The 21,579-nt window shown below is 51.8% G+C and overlaps 1 protein-coding gene across 7 annotated transcripts in view; it reads right to left on the bottom strand.

Moving 5' to 3' along the window:
• The window catches only part of COL20A1 (collagen type XX alpha 1 chain), a 54,488-nt gene extending 33,660 nt beyond the window's left edge, over positions 1–20,828 (bottom strand). For 5 of the 7 annotated variants that reach the window (XM_075571491.1, XM_075571492.1, XM_075571489.1 and 2 more), the window contains exons 1-16: positions 20,731–20,828; positions 20,448–20,605; positions 18,886–18,967; positions 12,290–12,400; positions 12,062–12,205; positions 11,455–11,595; positions 11,113–11,286; positions 10,667–10,822; positions 9,199–9,318; positions 6,855–7,019; positions 6,532–6,696; positions 5,505–5,677; positions 4,280–4,409; positions 3,262–3,404; positions 2,977–3,100; positions 2,755–2,897 (exon numbers count right to left, since the gene is read on the bottom strand). In XM_075571491.1, the coding sequence (XP_075427606.1) occupies positions 2,755–2,897; positions 2,977–3,100; positions 3,262–3,404; positions 4,280–4,409; positions 5,505–5,677; positions 6,532–6,696; positions 6,855–7,019; positions 9,199–9,318; positions 10,667–10,822; positions 11,113–11,286; positions 11,455–11,595; positions 12,062–12,205; positions 12,290–12,400; positions 18,886–18,967; positions 20,448–20,486 (2,010 nt within the window). In that variant the 5' untranslated portion in view covers positions 20,487–20,605; positions 20,731–20,828. The remainder of the gene's footprint in view (positions 1–2,754; positions 2,898–2,976; positions 3,101–3,261; positions 3,405–4,279; positions 4,410–5,504; positions 5,678–6,531; positions 6,697–6,854; positions 7,020–9,198; positions 9,319–10,666; positions 10,823–11,112; positions 11,287–11,454; positions 11,596–12,061; positions 12,206–12,289; positions 12,401–18,885; positions 18,968–20,447; positions 20,606–20,730) is intronic. The other 2 variants (XM_075571493.1, XM_075571494.1) reach the window with 2 other exon arrangements.
• Between the last annotated feature and the right edge of the window lie 751 nt (positions 20,829–21,579).

Raw genomic sequence — 21,579 nt, 5'->3', positions numbered from 1 at the left:
ATCCCTAAGACCTGGAAAACTGCCAGAGTTGTCCCAATCTTCAAAAGTGGGGACAAAAACACTGTCTCAAGCTACAGGCCCATCTCTCTTCTCCCAATTCTATCCAAAGTCATGGAAAAATGTGTCCACTCCCAATTAAGCAATTACTATACCAAGACAAATTTCCCTAGCCAATTCCAATCTGGCTTTTGTCCCAAACACTCCACCGTAACTACCCTGCTAAAAGTTTGCAACGAGATCCAGTGTGGAATGGAACAGGGACAACTCACTGGTGCAATATTCCTAAATTTTGCAAAGGCTTTTGATACTGTTGATCATGCTATCCTGCTTAACAAACTCCAGAGCTCTGGAATAGGGAAGCATGCTTTAAACTGGTTTAATTCCTACCTATCAGGAAGATCCCAACATGTGTCCATCTCAGGCTCTAACTCCAACCCCCTGGATATCACCTGTGGTGTCCCACAAGGCTCTGTTCTGGGGCCCCTACTCTTCTCAGTGTTCATCAATGATCTTCCTACAGCTTGTAAGGAAGCCTCAATACACATGTAGGCAGATGACACAATCTTATATGCACACAGCCCTAGCGTCTCCGACCTTGAACACGCACTTCAATCTGACTTTTTTGAGACTTGAAAATTGGATTTCCCAAAACAAACTGTTTTTAAACACTGACAAGACTGTAACAGTGGTATTTGGGACCAAAGCTACATTTTTAAAGGTTCCAATGACTGAGCTCAAAATCAGAACAAACGCTAATACCAGTCTAGCCCCTGTTACTAGTTTTAAATACTTGGGCATATGATTTGACTCCCTCTTAACATTCGGGATGCACATTGATACCCTGACATCCAAAACCTATGCCAAACTAGGTGTACTTTTCAGGAACAAATCCTCCCTAAGTCTGCTGGTCAGAAAGCGTATCGCACAGCAAATGCTAATGCCAATTATCGACTATTCTAACATAGGCACAAAATAGACGAGAAGAAGGAGCACACAGGAGACTTGTTTTGAGTTTGAAAAATCTTCAATAAAGTATTCACAGCATCAGAGCTAATAAAGGTAACGTTTCAGGACTAATGTGTTCCTCCCTCAGACCCAGCACCTCTGGGACATAGTATACGGCTCAGCACTCCAAACCCACCTTGGCAAACATGATACCATCTACAACTCAATATGCCATTTTGTTCTCCAATGCAACTACAACACACATCACTGAGAAATGCTCAAAGAACTAGATTGGTCATCACTAGAGTCTAGGCGCAAAGTTCACCTTTCCTGTCTTGCCTTCAAATACTTTCTGGGCCAGCTACCCGTCTATCTGAACAAGCTCCTCACCCCTACCACATGCAGCACTTATCATCTAAGATCAGACTCCAAAAGACTGTTCATAGTCCCACGGTTCAGCAAAGTATCCGGCCGCTCCTCCTTCTCTTACCGTGCACCCCAAAACTGGAACAATCTACCGGAGACTCTCACGGCCGCCACCAGTCGTCTAAGTTCTTTAAAAACTAAAGCTGTCTCACATTTTAATCTGGTCTGTAACTGTTACTGTACATACTCCTATAATATACAGTATATTGTCTCTAACTGTGCATGCAATGTCTTGTTTATAATGCATACCCTGTTCATTTATGTAACTATGTATTTGTAACCATAACTCTGTGCCCAGGACATACTTGAAAACAAGAGGCAATTCTCAATGTAATACTTCCTGGTAAAACATTTTATAAATAAATAAACAGCTCAGAGGAGCAGTGCGATGGGGCACAGACTTGCACGTCCAGCTTTACTGGAGCTCAGGATAAAATGTTATCGTACCCATTGAACTATTTGGTTTAGGGACACCAAGCCTGTCACCTCTGGAGCATGATGAATCAGATTATGCATCGTGCCACTATCACGAGAGACCAGAACTAATACCAGGGATCAATATCGCCAGACAGAAACACAAGGGTTTATCAAATTAATTTATTGGAAATCAGTATCCACAACTGTACAAATAAACAGACAACACATACTCACAACTGGGAAAAACTGGGGATACCCTGCAGTCCTAGTTGCAGGGATCCACTTGCAGAGATTTCCCCTGTTATCTTCCTTCTTCTTGCACAGTGCCTACAGAGACTGGTTTTCAGCCCTGGGACCAGCACTGGAGCTCTGTATGTGCAGCTGGCAATCACCCCCAGAACTGGAGCTTCAGCTAGCAAGGGGTCTCCCTCCCCACCTTTTTATACCCTTAACCCACCACTTAGAAACATTCAGGGCCAGGTGCTGTCTACGTGCCCAGGTCCCTGATTGGTGGATAGAAACGTAACATTAAAAAGAGAAACGTATAACCTGTTACAGGGACAGGTCACAGATCATTTTGCAACATTTCTCTTGCAACCACATTAACCCCTGGTCCCTGAGTTGCTGGAACCAGGTTTACAGTACAGATATACATATATGTATAACCGAACATAATACACTGTATTATTAACAAGTAGGGGCAATGGCAGGCTTGACCTGTATTAGCAGTAGCCATATTCACCCCTACCATCACTTTCACCTCTGGGTCTATCAACCTAAGGATTCGATGTCACAAATTCCCAGTATTATTGTTACATCTCAAAGTGCTAAGAATTGTCTACCGTGTCACACTGTCGTTTGCACGAAGCTGACAATATCTCCGGCTGTGACAGTCGCACATGTTCAGGGCCGGGCAGGGTGTGAGGGGGACCTCAGAGTGACACAGCTGATGTTCTGCACACAAACCTTGCCACTGCTCATGCTGCTCCCGTGAGCTGCGTAGGTGACATGTCGTGAGCTGCCATCGGGTGATGTCCCGTCCCAGTGCACAGTGACACTGCTGTGTGTGATGTCAGAGAAGCGCAGGTCCTGGGAAGCCCTGGCAGGTTCTGCAACAGATCAAAAGCAATCCTGTGTGCCTTATTGCCGCAGCAATGACTCCCACAGCGCCTGGAAGATGGAACTCACCTGTGAGCTGCTGTTGAGTCACCGGGTCACTGGCTTCGTCCCCAGACACAGCATACACAGTGACACTATACAGAGTGCTTGGTGACAAGTCAGACAACAGGACATCTGTGCCACCCACCTTCATCTGAAAAACAAACCCCCCCAAATTCACAGAGACAGACGTATGGTCCACTGCATGGTGACATGGGGCAGATAGGACCCGTGGTCTGTAGTTGATACAGTCTGGCCAGCACTGACCGGTGACACGGTGACACTGACAGAAGGCACTTTCTGACCCTGATTTACCTCAGTGACCTCCTCCTCCCGGTCAGATTCTGCCGAGTATAGGACCAGATACTGCGACGCTCCCTCGGCCGGCGGCCAGCGGAGATGGATAGAGGTGTCGGTCACATGATCCATGGAGAGGACGCGGGGAGCAGAGAGCGGCACTGGGGGAGACAAGATACAAGGCACCTTACCTCTGCCACCCTCCTGGGAAGGTGGCACAGTGGCCTGTGAACCCCATGGTTCTGCATTCCAGAGCATTGCGCCGAGTTACAGAGCCTGCTGCTGTATTGCAGAGCATTGCGCCAAGTTACAGAGCCTGCTGCTGCTGCATTGCAGAGCATTGCGTAGAGTTATAGAGCCTGCTGCTGCATTGCAGAGCATTGCGCCGAGTTACAGAGCCTGCTGCTGCATTGCAGGGCATTGCGCCGAGTTACAGAGCCTGCTGCTGCTGCATTGCAGAGCATTGCGCAGAGTTATAGAGCCTGCTGCTGCATTCCAGAGCATTGCGCCGAGTTACAGAGCCTGCTGCTGCATTGCAGGGCATTGCGCCGAGTTACAGAGCTTTCTGCTGCATTGCAGAGCATTGCACCAAGTTACAGAGCTTTCTGCTGCATTGCAGAGCATTGCGTCGAGTTATAGAGCTGGCTGCTGCATTGCAGAGCATTGTGCAGAGTTACAGAGCCTGCTGCTGCATTGCAGAGCATTGCGCAGAGTTACAGAGCCTGCTGCTGCATTGCAGAGCATTGCGCCGAGTTATAGAGCCTGCTGCTGCATTGCAGAGCATTGCACCAAGTTACAGAGCCTGCTGCTGCATTGCAGAGCATTGCGCCGAGTTACAGAGCTGGCTGCTGCATTGCAGAGCATTGCGCCGAGTTATAGAGCCTCCTGCTGCAGCATTCGAGAGCATTGGGCCAAGTTGCAGAGCTTTATGCTGCATTGCAGAGCATTAGTTCGCGTTGCAGAGCAGTGAAATCAGGCTCATTGGTTGGTCGGTGTCTAGCGTGGGTGAGTGACTAGAGAGTGAACAGACACTCACGTGTGGAGGTGATGCCACGCAGCCCGGAGCCCACAAAGCTTCCGTAGATGGGGAAGACGGACACCAGATACTCTGTGCGTGAGGTCAGGTTCAGGAGGAGAGCAGAGGAGAGGCTGCCATCCAGTACCACCTGCAAATAGAGGGGCAAGACCAGGGCAAGAGTGCTGGGCAGACAGAGGAGCAAGACCGGGGGGACAAGAGTGCTTGGGCAGATAGAGGAGTGAGACCGGAGGGGCAGGAGTACTAGGGCAGATAGAGGAGTTAGACCGGAGGGGCAGTGGTGCTGGGGCAGATAGAGGAGTGAGACTGGAGGGGCAGGAGTGCTGGGGCAGATAGAGGAGTGAGACCGGAGGGGTAGAGGTGCTGGGGCAGATAGAGGAGTGAGACCAGAGGTGCAAGAGTGCTGGGCAGATAGAGAAGTGAGACCGGAGGGGCAGGAATGCTGGGGCAGATAGAGGAGTGAGACCGGAGGGGTAGGGGTGCTGGGGAAGATAGAGGAGTGAGACGGGAGGGGCAGGGGTGCTGGGGCAGATAGAGGAGTGAGACCGGAGGGGCAGGAGTGCTGGGGCAGATAGAGGAGTGAGACCGGAGGGGTAGAGGTGCTGGGGCAGATAGAGAAGTGAGACTGGAGGGGCAGGAGTGCTGGGCAGATAGAGGAGTGAGACCGGAGGGGTAGAGGTGCTGGGGCAGGTAGAGAAGTGAGACCGGAGGGGCAGGAGTGCTGGGGCAGATAGAGGAGTGAGACCGGAGGGGTAGGGGTGCTGGGGAAGATAGAGGAGTGAGACGGGAGGGGCAGGGGTGCTGGGGCAGATAGAGGAGTGAGACCGGAGGGGCAGGAGTGCTGGGGCAGATAGAGGAGTGAGACCGGAGGGGTAGGGGTGCTGGGGAAGATAGACGAGTGAGACAGGAGGGGCAGGGGTGCTGGGGCAAATAGAGGAGTGAGACCGGAGGGGTAGGGGTGCTGGGGAAGATAGAGGAGTGAGACGGGAGGGGCAGGGGTGCTGGGGCAGATAGAGGAGCAAGTCCAGAAGGGCAGGAGTAATGGGGCAGATAGCATTGTGAGACCGGAGGGGCAGGAGTGCTAGGGCAGATAGACAAGTGAGACAGGAGGGGCAAGAAGTGTTGGGGCAGATATATAATGTGTGGTGGAGAAGCAGGGGGGAAATTGAGGGGCTGGGGTCGAGAAGTCATTGTACTGTGTGATTGGGGTGGGTTGGTCTCATACCTCCTGGGGTGTCCCTCCTCGCGAGGGGTAGTATACAATGCGATATTGCCGGATGTGTTGCTGTGGGGGGGTCCAGGAGAGGCGCATGCTCTTTGCTGTCACATCCGAGACCACCAGGTGTGTGGGGCTGGGGTGAGGATCATTGGTGTCCAGCAGGGCTACAATCGGACCCCCTGGGAGTGAAACATATTATGTCATCTTCTGGAAGGGTGACAGACACTTAGCAGAGGGAAGAAAGACAGGGTGCTCTTATAAATAAAGATATACATGCGGTTAACAGGATACACATCAGGCCTGCCTTACCGCTCTGGTAACATGTATGTATGTATATATATATCTTTATATAGCAACCACAGTGTACTCAACACTAAACAAAGACAATAAAATACAAGGAATTATAATACAAAAAGCGCAAGACAATAGGAAAGGAAATCTCTGCCCTGGGGAGAGAAGGGGGGGGAGAGAGAAGGGGGGGGGAGAGAGAAGGGGGGGAGAGAGAGAAGGGGGGGAGAGAGAGAAGGGGGGGAGAGAGAGAAGGGGGGGAGAGAGAGAAGGGGGGGAGAGAGAGAGAGAAGGGGGGAGAGAGAGAGAGAGAGAGAGAGAGAGAGAGAGAGAGAGAGAAGGGGGGAGAGAGAGAGAAGGAGGAGGGAGAGAGAGAAGGGGGGGAGATAGAGAGAATGGGGGAGAGAGAAGGGGGGGAGAGAGAGAGAAGGGGAGTGAGAGAGAGAGAGAAGGGGGGAGAGAGAAAGAGAGAAGGGGGGAGAGAGAGGGAGAGAATGGGGGGGGGGGAGAGAGAGAAGGGGGGGAGAGAGAGAGAAGGGGGGGAGAGAGAGAAGGTGGGGGAGAGAGAGAAGGGGAAAGAGAGACAAGGAGAGAGAGAATTGAAGGAGAGAGAGGGAGAGGGTGAAGGAGAGAGAGAGGGAGAGAGGAGAGAGAAGAGAGAAGGGGGGAGAGAGAAGGGGGCAGAAAGAAAGGCAATGAGGATAAATAAAATGACCTTAGTCTAATGTCCTGAGCAATGTCTCACCCATCTCTGCTTCCTTCCTCTTCTCCTTCAGCCTCATGCACAGCGCCCGAGAGACGCGTGCTACCAGCGAGCTGAGCAGCGGGAAGTCCGGTACCGTGTGCACCGTCAGATCCACAGGTTCCGACGCCATCTGTCTCAGCTCCAACTCATCTACGTTCTTCACCCCTGAACCACCAGAAGGACAATCTGTACAACCTGGAGCCTTGATACCGGCCCGGGAGGGTTGGGGGTACTCTTGTTACTCTCAAAGGAAGAGGCTCATTGGGCTTTGAGGTATCCTTGTAAGAGGGTTGTTCTTATAAGCAAGGGCCATGCTTTCTTACCGATAGTGAAGATGTAAATCCCGGCCTCTTTGAGTGTTTGTGCTGCAGCGTTGGCCTCGTCCTGTGACTTTCCGTCCGTTAGAAGGAGCAGCACTTTCCCAGCCTGAGCCCGGGCACCGGAAGCTGCTCTGAGGTTCTCTTCCAACACGTGAGTGAGAGCCAGGCCTGAAAAGTGACCTCACATAGGAGATGGGCACAGGACACACACAGCACCCTGCTCCAGAGAGCACAGGACACACACAGCACCCTGCTCCTGAGAACACAGGACACACACAGCACCCTGCTCCTGAGAGCACAGGACACACACAGCACCCTGCTCCTGAGAGCACAGGACACACACAGCACCCTGCTGATGAGAGCACAGGACACTCACAGCACCCTGCTCCAGAGAGCACAGGACACACACAGCACCCTGCTCCTGAGAGCACAGGACACTCACAGCACCCTGCTCCTGAGAGCACAGGACACAAACACAGCACCCTGCTCCTGAGAGCACAGGATACACACACAGCACCCTGCTCCTGAGAGCACAGGACACTCACAGCACCCTGCTCCTGAGAGCACAGGATACACACACAGCACCCTGCTCCTGAGAGCACAGGACACTCACAGCACCCTGCTCCTGAGAGCACAGGATACACACACAGCACCCTGCTCCTGAGAGCACAGGACACCCACAGCACCCTGCTCCTGAGAGCACAGGACACTCACAGCACCCTGCTCCTGAGAGCACAGGATACACACACAGCACCCTGCTCCTGAGAGCACAGGACACTCACAGCACCCTGCTCCAGGGAGCACAGGACACACACACAGCACCCTGCTCCTGAGAGCACAGGACACACACAGCACCCTGCTGCTGACAGCACAGGACACTCACAGCACCCTGCTCCTGAGAGCGCAGGACACTCACAGCACCCTGCTCCTGAGAGCACAGGACACCCACAGCACCCTGCTCCTGAGAACACAGGACACCCACAGCACCCTGCTCCTGAGAGCACAGGATACACACAGCACCCTGCTCCTGAGAGCACAGGACACTCACAGCACCCTGCTCATGAGAGCACAGGACACACACACAGCACCCTGCTCCTGAGAGCACAGGACACACACAGCAACCTGCTCCTGAGAGCACAGGACACCCACAGCACCCTGCTCCTGAGAGCACAGGATACACACAGCACCCTGCTCCTGAGAGCACAGGATACACATAGCACCCTGCTCCTGAGAGCGCAGGACACTCACAGCACCCTGCTCCTGAGAGCACAGGACACACACACAGCACCCTGCTCCTGAGAACACAGGATACACACAGCACCCTGCTCCTGAGAGCACAGCACACACAGCACCCTGCTCCTGAGAGCACAGGACACACACAGCACCCTGCTCCTGAGAACACAGGACACACACAGCACCCTGTTCCTGAGAGCACAGGACACACACACAGCACCCTGCTCCTGAGAGCACAGGACATACACACAGCACCCTGCTCCTGAGAGCACAGGACACACACAGCCCCCTGCTCCTGAGATCACAGGACACCCACAGCACCCTGCTCCTGAGAATACGGGACACCCACAGCACCCTGCTGCTGAGAGCGCAGGACACACACAGCACCCTGCTCCTGAGAGCACAGGACACCCACAGCACCCTGATCCTGAGAGCACAGGGCACTCACAGCACCCTGCTCCTGAGAGCACAGGACACACACACAGCGCCCTGCTCCTGAGAGCACAGGACACACACAGCACCCTGCTCCGGAGAGCGCAGGATACACACAGCACCCTGCTCCTGAGAACACAGGACACACACAGCACCCTGCTCCTGAGAGCACAGGACACACACAGCACCCTGCTCCTGAGAGCACAGGAAACACACAGCACCCTGCTCCTGAGAGCACAGGATACACACAGCACCCTGCTCCTGAGAGCACAGGACACTCACAGCACCCTGCTCCTGAGAGCACAGGAAACACACAGCACCCTGCTCCTGAGAGCGCAGGATACACACAGCACCCTGCTCCTGAGAGCACAGGACACACACACAGCACCCTGCTCCTGAGAGCACAGGACACACACAGCACCCTGCTCCTGAGAGCTCAGGACACACACAGCACCCTGCTCCTGAGAGCGCAGGATACACACAGCACCCTGCTCCTGAGAGCACAGGACACACACACAGCACCCTGCTCCTGAGAGCGCAGGACACTCACAGCACCCTGCTCATGAGAGCACAGGACACACACACAGCACCCTGCTCCTGAGAGCACAGGACACACACAGCACCCTGCTCTTGAGAGCACAGGACACACAGCACCCTGCTCCTGAGAGCACAGCATACACACCAGTGAATGTGTTCCCTCCTTTATATTTCAGCCTCCTCACAGCCTCTAACACTTCATCCTTCGTAGAAAACGTGTTGAGGTCCCAGTCTGTCTGCGGCTCCCCACTGTACTGGGACAGACCTACAGGGGGAAGAGGAGAGGCTCATACAGCACAGGGCAGACAGAGGCACACAGGTACATAGTGTGTGTGTGTGTGTGTGTGTGTGTCTGTGTGTGTGTGTGTGTGTGTGTGTGTGTGTGTGTGTGTGTGTGTGTGTGTGTGTGTGTGTGTGTGTGTGTGTGTGTGTGTGTGTGTGTGTGTGTGTGTGTGTGTGTGTGTGTGTGTGTCATGCAGACACATATATACAGTACATATATATGTGTGTGTGCACGTGCTTAATAGGTGCATTTCAATTTTTCATTTCATTTCAAACACATTTCCCCCCCCCCACACACACACATTTCCCCCCCCCACACACACACACATTTCCCCCCCCACACACACACACACATTTCCCCCCCCACACACACACAAATTGTTTGTGTAGTAGGTCGTGAAACGTCATGTCAGCGTAGTTAGATGACTGTTCTTACCGGGTAGTGGCGCTGATGTAGTGTGAGGCGTCGCCTTGGAGTGGTGGCTGCAGCGTCTGATAGTGGAGTGACCGGTGGGGGCGAGGTGAGGACGGCGCCGAGGAGCGGAGTGACCGGAGGGAGGGGGGTTGGTGGGGGAGAGGTGAGGACGGCGCCGAGGAGCGGAGTGACCGGAGGGAGGGGGGTTGGTGGGGGAGAGGTGAGGACAGCGCCGAGGAGCGGAGTGACCGGAGGGAGGGGGGTTGGTGGGGGAGAGGTGAGGACAGCGCCGAGGAGCGGAGTGACCGGAGGGAGGGTGGTTGGTGGGGGCAAGGTGAGGACGGCGCCGAGGAGCGGCGGGTGGGAGTGGAGTGACCGGAGGGAGGGGGGTTGGTGGTGGGGGAGAGGTGAGGCCTGCGCGGTAGTGGCGTGACCGGAGGGTGGGGGGTTGGTGGTGGGGGAGAGCTGAGGCCTGCGCCGAGAAGAGGCGGAAGTGTGTGGGGGGTGAGGAGTGTGGGTTCGCCAAGTTGTTCTCCTTAGGTTCCAACTGCAAGTGAGATGGTCCTTGCAATGTGAGGGGTGGGGTGAGGGGGGGGGGTGGGTGTTGCGCCGTGGCCAATGACACAGGGGGAACACAGGGCCAATGACACAGGGGGAACACAGGGCCAATCACACAGGGGGAAGACATACACACACAAACATTATTTGAGACTTATAGATATAGATATATATAGATAGATATATATATATACACACAGTATAAACTGCTCTGCAAGTTCTTTGTTATTGCATAACTGTCCTGTCTGACATTGAAGTGGTTTAACTAAAGTGTCCCCATCGCAGCACTATCCCTGTCCCTACGTCACTGAGACCGTCCCCTATCTCTGTCATTATTCCGGGAGGAAGTGTGGGGTACCTATCCGGATCCTGTCCCGCGAGATATTAAGTGGGCTGAGTATCCCTCCAAGGAAGTTTTTGACAAGCCGGAAGTTGGCCCGTCCCACGCTCCAGGAGCTGTCCACAAGCAGCACAATGTCCCACTCTGACACCGTGTCACACTGATACGCCAGGCCTGGGTACACAGGGAGGACAGCAAGATACTGGGGAGGAGACTCTACTACAGGGACAAATAACTCGGATTCAAAGAATACAGAATGAAAGAGAAACAGATAGATAGACCGATACATTGAGAGAGGAAAGAAAGATAGCGACAGTCAGAGAGACAGAGAGACAGATACGATAGATAGATAGATAGATAGATAGATAGATAGATAGATAGATAGATAGATAGATAGATAGATAGATAGATAGATAGATAGATAGATATGCACAAACATACCACATACACCTATGAAACATTACCCTTCTTTGAGGTCTTGGGGGTAGCGGACACCTCCTTCTCTGCCTTGGGGGGGCTTCTCTGAGTGGGTTTGGGTGTCAGGGCTGTGGTTGGGGGGGTCATCCTCTTTCCATCAGACCCCTGGGACGCTGTGTCCGGGACCCCCAGCGGTTCATTCTCTGCTACCCTCTCCGGCACTAAAATACAAGGAATAAAACTAGATGTTTATGGTTATAAAGCAATGTGTTGCAGGCCGCTTGGGTAAAGTAGGGGTTACGCCAGTGTAAAGGGTTCTGCAGGTGAGAGACAGCGGGGCCTCTACAGTCCTAACATGAAATCACAGTGCACATAGGGAGCCCAGTTACCCTCTTCCCTGGCAGTGCCAGTGCCATGCAGACCTGTGCCCGCAGAGGGTGAGGATGGCAGCGTCCCGCTGATCCTGGGCACTGGCGTTCCCTCTTCTGGCTTCTTCCTGCTGTTTCTGACCAGAGCCTTCAAATCCTCAACTGCAGAGAGCCAGAGATAAGGTCAGCGGGCAAGGGGAGAGCTTGGGCAGGAGGTGGGGGTAGAAGAGGCCTTGAGGGGCTAGAGGGGTGAGGAAGGAACCACATACAACGAATCCTTTTGGAGGGAATAACTAGATGAAGAGGATCTAGTTAAACTTACAGGAGCGCAGGTAATGAGTAACACTTCCTATACAAAGATGTGTTCTGTATTTGTATATACATGTGATATTAAATGATGCATTCCTTGTAAAGTAATTATTTGAAGGTAGGAGTCCCTGCCCTGAAGAGCTTGCAGTCTATTAATCTGTCTGTGAGCCTGCAGCTGTGGTTGTGGTTGCTTTGTGCCATTTCTGTGCACCTTCCATTGACCACTGACCCCTGTAGATTTGGGATGTACACCCCCGTGTATCCCCCACGTGGTGGTACCTCACCCCTGGCTGCCCTCTCTAACTTCTTTTCTACTCACTGATGAACCTCTTCTTGGCTATCAGGGTGTCCTGCGTCCCCTGGATGACATGAATCTGCAGGATATATTCCTTCCCGGGGTCCAGACCACCCACCGTCACTTTGGGGGTTTTGGTTTTCAGCATCACCTCCTGCTCGGGGTCCCCTGAGGTCAGAGAGGGGACATGTTGGTGAGTGCTCTGTGAGTGGAGTGGACCCACCCTCCCCTCTCCTCGTCTTCATCCCCCACCTGCCATGGGCTTCACCAGCACTTTGTACCCGCTGGTCAGTCCCTCTGCTTCCTTCCATTTCATCTGGAGTCTGTCCTCTGAAAGGACAGCGAGTCTCAGCCGGCCCGAGCCTGCGGGAATGCAGCACGTTAGCGAGCGAGGGCTGTGTCCTAACAAGGCTCCGTCACCGTCCAAACGCCCAAATCAGTGACATATGGAGTCAACATAAACTGATGGAAAAGTGCTGATTTTTAGCAGTGAAACTCCACTGGTCTGTGTGATTCTGCTTCTAAAAACCAGCTGATTCTGGATCAGTGAGACTCAGAGAAATCAGTGACAGTGTCCGGTCAGCTGGAGAAATGTGCTGTACGGCTTCTTTACAGCAGCCGTACAAGCTGCCGCTTAAAAAAATTAAAAATCCCCTTTAATATATGCATCAATACAATCCACACAGTGATAAGTAATTAGCTACGCTGACGATCGATCCATTCTCCTGTGTTCGATCGGCGAAGATTCGGCTTGGGGGTTCGCTAAATGGCTGTCAGTGCAGACACAGATGCAAAGTTCTGTGGGGAAAATCATGTGAGCAAGCAGTCACTAGATACAATTGGTGCACTGCTAGAGAGAGGGCAGGGCTCAAAAAGGGGTGTGCCAGAGCCTGTTTCAGAAGAGGAAGGGGGTGTGACTTTGTAAATGGTTGCTAAAGAAACAAAAAATGCTTGTTACATTATAATACATTCAAAATGTCATTCACAGTGGGTTTTAACAAATAAATAAAAAGTGCTACAAGTATTTTCTCATAGTACAGAACTCATTTATTAAAAAGACGCACGTAGGATATTGCTTGGTCTGCCGAGTTAAACAGATTCTTGTTTGTATGTGGTCGGAGTTATTGTGACACCTTGTGGCCACGCTGCAGAATGCAGCTACTCTACGAATAATCCAGTGATTCCCAAAAGGGGTTTCGGGAATCCACAGGCGGAGGCGGTTTTCCCGCAAGGCTGGGGGGGCGGTAGTTTTTGAGTGTGTGTGTGTTGAGACCTGTGCACACACTTCTCCCAGCTATTCCAGTGTCGCGTTGTCATGGCACGCTGCCAGTGTGATCTTATGGGCAGCAAAAGGTGAAATCTGCCACTGCCCATAGGAGTTTGTGAGATGTCTTCAAGGTGTTATCCCCCCAAAAATCTGCAATGCTGGATCCCAGGCAGTATAGCGGGGTCCTGAGCCCGTGTGGGGGCAGCGCACTTAGTAAGGCCCCAAACTGCACCTTAGCGTGGGGGGTATCACTGCCACATACAGCAGGACCTTTCAAAGTCACTCCCCACAATGCATTGCATCCGCAGCAGCAAGGCATTGTGGGGCATGACTTTGGAAGCTCCCACAGTGAGTGACAGACATAACCCCCCATGCTGCCTGCACACACTGAGGGGCAGTTTGGGGGATTATTAAGCGTGTGTTCCCCCCACGAGCTCAGGACACTATACTGCCTGGGATCGGCCACACAGGTTTGTTAGCGATAGTCTGATGAGTCAGCGATAAGATTTATTAATTAGGGGTTTGGGGAATAAATATTTCCTAGCGGGGGGAAGAGGGTAGCAAGTGGAGGGGATGCTGTACTAATGTATAGTTAGGATGGACACTAGGACCAAAGGTCAAGCACACCATAAGAGGTGTGTGCATGCTTGAACTTTGCCCTTAGTATTGTTACCCATCATGACTGGGATACTCTCAGCACCCCCTGTAGTATTTGCATTAGACTCTGCTCTGGGTCATCCCACACCGCTGGCACCTGATTCCCTTCTGCGGAGCACAAAAATGGCGGAGGTTTCTTGTTGCCTTTTTCACCCACCATAACTTAAAATGTCATTGTGTGTGTGTGTGTGTGTGTGTGTGTGTATGTATGTATGTATGTATGTATGTATGTATGTATGTATGTATGTATGTATATATATATATATATATATATATATATATATATATTTATATATATGTGTATTGTATTGTATGTCTTTATTGATATAGCGCCATTAATGTACATAGCGCTTCACAGTAGTAATACATGGGGTAATCAAATAAATAACAGATAATATAAATAACAGGTCATGGGAATAAGTGCATCAGACATAGAAGTAACATTAAGGAAAAGGAGTCCTTGCCCCGAGGAGCTTACAGTCTAATTGGTAGGTAGGGAGAACGTACAGAGACAGTAGGAGGGAGTTCTGGTAAGTGCGTCTGTGTTCAGAATATCCACAGGGCTATTCATATGCTTCGTTAAGCAGGTGTGTCTTAAGGTGGGTCTTAAAGGTGGATAGAGAGGGTGCTAGTCGGGTACTGAGGGGAAGGGCATTCCAGAGGTGTGGGGCAGTCAGTGAAAAAGGTTTAAGGCGGGAGAGGGCTTTGGATACAAAGGGGGTAGAAAGAAGACATCCTTGAGAAGAACGCAAGAGTCTGGATGGTGCATAACAAGAAATTAGGGCAGAGATGTAAGGAGGGGCAGAAGAGTGTAAAGCTTTAAAAGTGAGGAGAAGAATGGAGTGTGAGATGCGGGATTTGATCGGAAGCCAGGAGAGGGATTTCATGAGGGGAGATGCTGAGACAGATCTAGGAAAGAGTAGAGTGATTCTGGCAGCAGCGTTTAGGATAAATTGTAGGGGAGACAGGTGAGAGGCAGGAAGGCCGGACAGCAGGAGGTTACAGTAATCAAGACGGGAGAGAATGAGGGCCTGAGTCAGAGTTTTAGCAGTCGAGCAACAGAGGAAAGGGTGTATCTTTGTTATATTGCGTAGGAAAAAGCGACAGGTTTTAGAAATATTTTGAATGTGAAGGGCGAAAGGAGAGAGGAGTCGAGTGTGACCCCTAGGCAACGTGCTAGGGCTACTGGGTGAATGATGGTAGTTCCAACAGTAATGTGGAAGGAGGTAGTAGGGCCAGGTTTGGGAGGAAGTATGAGGAGCTCTGTTTTAGCCATGTTGAGTTTAAGGCGGCGGAGGGCCATCCAGGATGATATAGCAGAGAGACATTCAGAAACTTTGATTTGTACAGCAGATGTAAGGTCAGGGGTTGAAAGTATATTTGTGTGTCGTCAGCAAAGAGGTGATAATTATATTATATATATATATACACAGCTGAACCCCGTTATAACGTGGTGCTCACGGTCCACATAATGAGACCGCGTTATAACCGGGATCATAAAATGGCCACTGTGTGAGAATTTACCCGGCATCTGCATCTCTCTCCTCTCTCCCTGCTTCATCAGGCTGCATCCACATGTGTAGATCTCCAATTTATAACACACACGCGTGCGCGCTACCAGTGTATGAAGGGTCATAGGTTCGATTCCTGCATGGTATGGGGGAAAAAAACCTTGGAGATGTGCGCCGCACAGCAGCCTGATGAAGCAGGGATAGGAGAGAGCTGCAGATGCCGGGTGTCCTCGCGCAGCGGCCATTTTGCTAAAAAAAATGGAGACGTTTTTAAATCGAGAGCCACGCTCAGAGCGCGTTATAAGCGGATCCGCGTTGTAGCAGATCGCGCTATAATGGGGTTGAGCTTTATATATATTCACAATAAGCTTCTCTGCATCAGTAAAACACTTACATGGATATATTTGGGGAGTGTACACTTCTTGTAGCAGGGACCTCATTTCCTATTGTTTCATTATGTTTTAAATTCAATGTATTTTATTCTAGTCTTTACCTCCGTGTTGTACCACACTGCGGAATATGTCGGTACCATACAAACAAAAGACGATAATAATAATAATTCATTTCGGGTGCTGTCACTGTCCTGCAGCAAGACATCTCCAGCAGGGAGTCTGCCTCCTGCAGGGACATGAGCTGAGAGTGTGGCAGGTTCAGAGCAGGATATAGGTGTGAATCCTGCACCTGAAACAGAGAGTTAAGGGAGGGAGAGAGGGAGAGAAAGTGAGAGAGAGAAGAGGAGAGAGATCAGAGAGAGAAGAGGAAAAGAGGGAGATAGAGAGATCAGTGAGAGAAAGTGAGAAGAGAGAGAGAGGTCAGAGAGAGAGAGAGAGAGAGAGAGAGAGATAAAGGGGGAGAGAGGAAAGAGAGAGAAGAAACAGAGAGGGAGAGAGATAAAGAGAGAGGAGAGAGATCAGAGAGAGAGAGATAAATGGAGAGAGATAAAGAGAGAGGAAAGAGCGCGAGAGAGAAGAAACAGAGAGAGGAGGAAAAAGAGAGAGGTGGGGATAGAGTGAAGAGAGAGGGAGAGGAGGGGGAGGAAACAGAAAAGGAGGAAGGGATCTGCTTGCATGAATGAGAGATGAGACTCAGGCACGAAATGAAAGGGAGAACGAGAAGTTCCTTTTCAATGCTAATCAAACTCCGAGCTGCATCCGAGCGTCAGCACACGGCAATCTCCAGTGGGGGAAATGATCGGACAGATCTCATAGTGGGGGTGGATGTAACAGGCCGGGGGGTGGATGTAACAGGCCGGGGGGTGGATGTAACAGGCCGGGGGGAATGAGATAAGTGAGGCTTCAACCCAACGTTGGACGTATGTAATAAACTGTCTGCCGGGAAGGAGATCCATTCTCCAGCACTGCATGTGTTTTGGGGGGGATCTGGGGGCAGTCCCCTCTTATACCTCCCATGTCCCATCCCTAAAATCAGATTGAATTCATTGTAGGGAGCGCGCACATTCCCAACCAGATTAACCCCTTAATCACTGCGGTGTTCAGGGTCCTAGGGGTTGCAGTGCAATGTGCTGCAGAGCTAAAGGACTAGGGCTCCCTTGGTTGTGGGTCCTCCCTGCCCATCGTGCCCAGATAATTTCCGCTCAGTGACCCCTTAGGGCAGAGGTTCCCCCGCCTAGAGAACAAGCAGCGCTTGTCCCGAGAGGACAGAGCCTCCATTCAGCGCGGGCACACAGGGGCACACGCTGTAACACAGCTGGGCCGTGAGCAGGAGACACTGGCGTGTCCCAGAGGTCAGAGACAGTGAGAGGGAGAGAGCCACAACAAGGAGATTCACAGCCCCTCTGCCCCCCCAGCACGTGTCCCCCCTCCTCCCCCATCCCCCCAAGCACGTGTCCCTCCTCCCCCCCTTCCCCAGCACGTGTCCCCCCTCCTCCCCATCCCCCCAAGCACGTGTCCCTCCTCCCCCCATCCCCAGCACGTGTCCCCCCTCCTCCCCCATCCCCCCAAGCACGTGTCCCTCCTGCCCCCCATCCCCAGCACGTGTCTCCCCTCCTCCCCCATCCCCCAAGCACGTGTCCCTCCGCCCCCCCCATCCCCAGCACGTGTCCACCCTCCTCCCCCATGCCCCCAAGCACGTGTTCTTCCTCCCCCCCATCCCCAGCACGTGTCCCCCCTCCTCCCCCATTCCCCCAAGCACGTGTCCCTCCTCCCCCCCATCCCCAGCACGTGTCCCCCCTCCTCCCCCATCCCCTCAAGCACGTATCCCTCATCCCCCCCATCCCAGCACGTGTCCCCCCTCCTCCCCCATCCCCCCAAGCACGTGTCCCTCCTCCCCCCCATCCCCAGCACGTGTCCCCCCTCCTCCCCCATCCCCCCCAGCACGTGTCCTTCCTCCCCCCCTTCCCCCCAGCACGTATCCCCTCACCTCCCTCTACTCCCCTAGCATGTGTCCCTGCCACCCCCAGCACGTGTCACCCCTCCTCTCTCGCAGCACGTGTCCCCCCTCACACACCCCCTGCCCAGAATGTGTCCCCCCTCACCCTCCCTCCCCCCAGCACGTGTCTCCCCTTACCCCCCCCCATCCCCAGCACATGTCCCCCCTCCCCAGCACATGTCCCCCCTCACCCCCCCATCCCCAGCACATGTCCCCCCTCACCCCCCATCCCCAGCACATGTCCCCCCTCCCCAGCAATGTCCCCCCATCCCCAGCACGTGTCCCCCCTCATCTCACCCATCCCCAGCACGTGTCCCCCCTCACCCCCCCATCCCCAGCACATGTCCCCCCTCACCCCCCTATCCCCAGCATGTGTCCCCCCTCTGCGCCCTCCCCCAGCACGTGTCCCCCCTCAGCCCCCTCTCCCAGCACGTATCTCACCCCATCTCCCCCATCCCCAGCACGTATCCCCCCTCACCCCACCCCATCTCCCCCATCCCCAGCACGTATCCCTGTTACTGGGGACACTATTCAGTGGAAACAAGAATGTGGCAGAAAATAGCTGTGTGATGTCCCGGTTCCTGTCCCACAAATAGCAGAGAGCGCCGGGGGGGGTATTAATGACTTCCTATAGGACATAAGAGCCCCCTCTGTTCCAACTCTGCTTCCTAACCCTCCACTTAGTGTTACCGGCGGCGGAACAGACTCGGGGGGTTCATAGGAAACTAATTAGGGGGAGAACAATGGTGCAAAGGAGTCTCGTTACATGAGTGCATCAGTGGGAATTAGATATGTACAAAACTGGTCAATTTTAAACTTCAAAAAAGGGGTCCCCAGATGTGGCCGATCATCATAGTTATATAGTTACATCGTTACATAGTTATATAGTTACATCGTTACATCGTTACATCGTTACATAGTTTTATCGTTACATAGTTATATCGTTATATAGTTACATGCATTAAATGCATTCACCAGGATAAGCTCTGCCTCACTGGGGAGACTGGCTTCTTGCTGCCTCTTACCTTGGGTTTGGGCACTGCTGGTAATCTGGGTCAGTATCACTGCACACACAAGCAAAGGGAGACTCATGGCTGTCATGGGGACCTGGATAGATAGATAGATAGATAGATAGATAGATAGATAGATAGATAGATAGATAGATAGATAGATAGATAGATAGATAGATAGATAGATAGATAGAGACAGCTAAAGATAGGCACATACTGTAGTGATATCGATAGCTACCGATAGATAGACATAGTAATATAGATTGACAGACAGGCCCAGATACACAAAGCTCCTTTATTAACGCATTAACTTAAGTTAATATCTTCGTTAAATGCTAACGGGTATCTTCAAAGCTAACGAACGCAGTGTTAAGTGCTATTTACAGCCGTAATGAGCCCTTGAAAGGGGTTCCCTGTAACAACGCATATCCACAGACATCTGTTACAGGTAACGCGGGGATGTAACGCGGGGATGTAACGCGGGGATGTAACGCGGGGATGTAGATATAACGCGGGGATGTAACGCGGGGATGTAGATATAACGCGGGGATGTAACGCGGGGATGTAACGCGGGGATGTAATGCGGGGATGTAACGCTGGGATGTAGATATAACTTGGGGATGTAACACTACGTGAGTTAGGTTATAACTTCCATCCAGACCCTGAAATACGGGACCCTGGAGAGTGGGGGAGAGGAAAGATTCCTATTTTACTAGAGTGCTATATATATCCCGACATAAAGGTGCACACCTGACATACCCGAGAATCAGGATATATGCTGACAAGTCATTCAGATATACTTTGCATATCTCATTAGCATATATCCCAGGTGTGCTTCTTTTTGTGTACAGCAGTCTCTCCACGTGTTTAATGTGTGCTTGAGGGGATATAGATGCGCCCGTTACTGATTTAGATAACATGACGTTATGAGCCCGGACGTCGCCGAGCGCCGTGTATCTGCACCATAGTGATAGATCCATGTGTTTGCATTTAATGCAGGTTTACAATCTATCTGCTCTAACTATTTATTTTAGGAGACCAATGTGCTGAGAATATAATGTGTGTATATAAAAGTATAACATCCTGAAACCTCCTATCCTCCACGGGTACAAGAAGAACACAAATCCTGATGCTAAGAGACACTTATTCACAATAACCGTCTGTGCGCCCATAACACAATGCCCGGGATATATGTGGAGCTTGACACACAGTCACTTAGACCCCAGTGTGAATAAGAGTTTGGAGGCCTTGCTATCAGGAGTAAGGTGCGTCTCACCAGGTACATTTCCATCCCCTTCAGGAATAAGCGAGGAGCAGCCTTGTGGATAACGCACTGGTCTCTGAAGTGAGACACACTATTTTCCTCGTAACCACAGGTAACCCATGGCTTTATCTCTCTGTCTCAGATACTTGGAATATCGATGATAATCTCGGGGAGGAAGGAATCCTCTTCCCGTATGTTGGTATATAGGGGATGGCCAGACGGCTCTCTGGTCTGTGCCTGTGCGGACATGCACACCGTACGCTACAGAGCATGGACGCTGCTTATTCTCCATCACACCCCAGCACTCACATACCTGTCTCAGGTGTGCCTGCCGCGTTAGCTGCTGCTGCATTACACACAGGATCGGATGGGGAGCATGAGCCCTTCAATCTGCGGGTCTCAGGGACTGGGCTCTCTCTGACCATTAACTATTTAACCCCTTCCTTACTCCGCAACACGTTGCTGGCCCCTCTGGCAACAGATGGGACAAATTGTAACACTCCCTTATTTACCCTCCCCATTGTAACCCCTCTTACCCCAGTGTTACCCCTCTTACCCCAGTGTTACCCCTCTTACCCCAGTGTTACCCCTCTTACCCCATCCAGGTTGCAGAAAGTGTATGTGGGTGCAGGTGTTGCGGAGAGCGCTCACCCAGTGCCCTGAGATAATTCCTCTTCTCTCTGGCGGAGAGGGGAGGGGGGGGGGGACAGACACTGCAGAGGGTAGTCCCACACCCTGTATGTGATGTGAGGAGGGGGGCTGCACAGCCGGATCTCTGTCTCTGATCTGATACGGGGATGAGAGGAGATTCCCCTCCCAAAGCCCAGCCCCAAATACCCATCTTTTTTACATCTCGCACACTACTAACTGATACATATTACTAACATGCACTCATGCTACCGACACGCACTACTAACTGACACACACTACTAACATGCAGCATACTACTGACACACACTAGTAACTGACACACACTACTAACCTGCACTACTAACTGACACACACTACTAACCTGCACTACTAACTGACACACACTACTAACATGCAGCATACTACTGACACACACTACTAACTGACACACACTACTAACCTGCACTACTAACTGACACACACTACTAACCTGCACTACTAACTGACACACTACTAACCTGCACTACTAACTGACACACACTACTAACATGCAGCATACTACTGACACACTACTAACTGACACACACTACTAACCTGCACTACTAACTGACACACACTACTAACCTGCACTACTAACTGACACACACTACTAACCTGCACTACTAACTGACACACACTACTAACATGCACGCATGCTACCGACACGCACTACTAACTGACACACACTACTAACATGCAGCATACTACTGACACACTACTAACATGCAGCATACTACTGACACACACTACTAACCTGCACTACTAACTGACACACA

Source organism: Ascaphus truei, chromosome 15 (assembly GCF_040206685.1).
Source record: "Ascaphus truei isolate aAscTru1 chromosome 15, aAscTru1.hap1, whole genome shotgun sequence".
Classification (NCBI taxonomy): Eukaryota; Metazoa; Chordata; class Amphibia; order Anura; family Ascaphidae; genus Ascaphus; species Ascaphus truei.
Note: the sequence above shows the minus strand (reverse complement) of the source record. Positions and strands in the feature narration are given on the sequence as shown.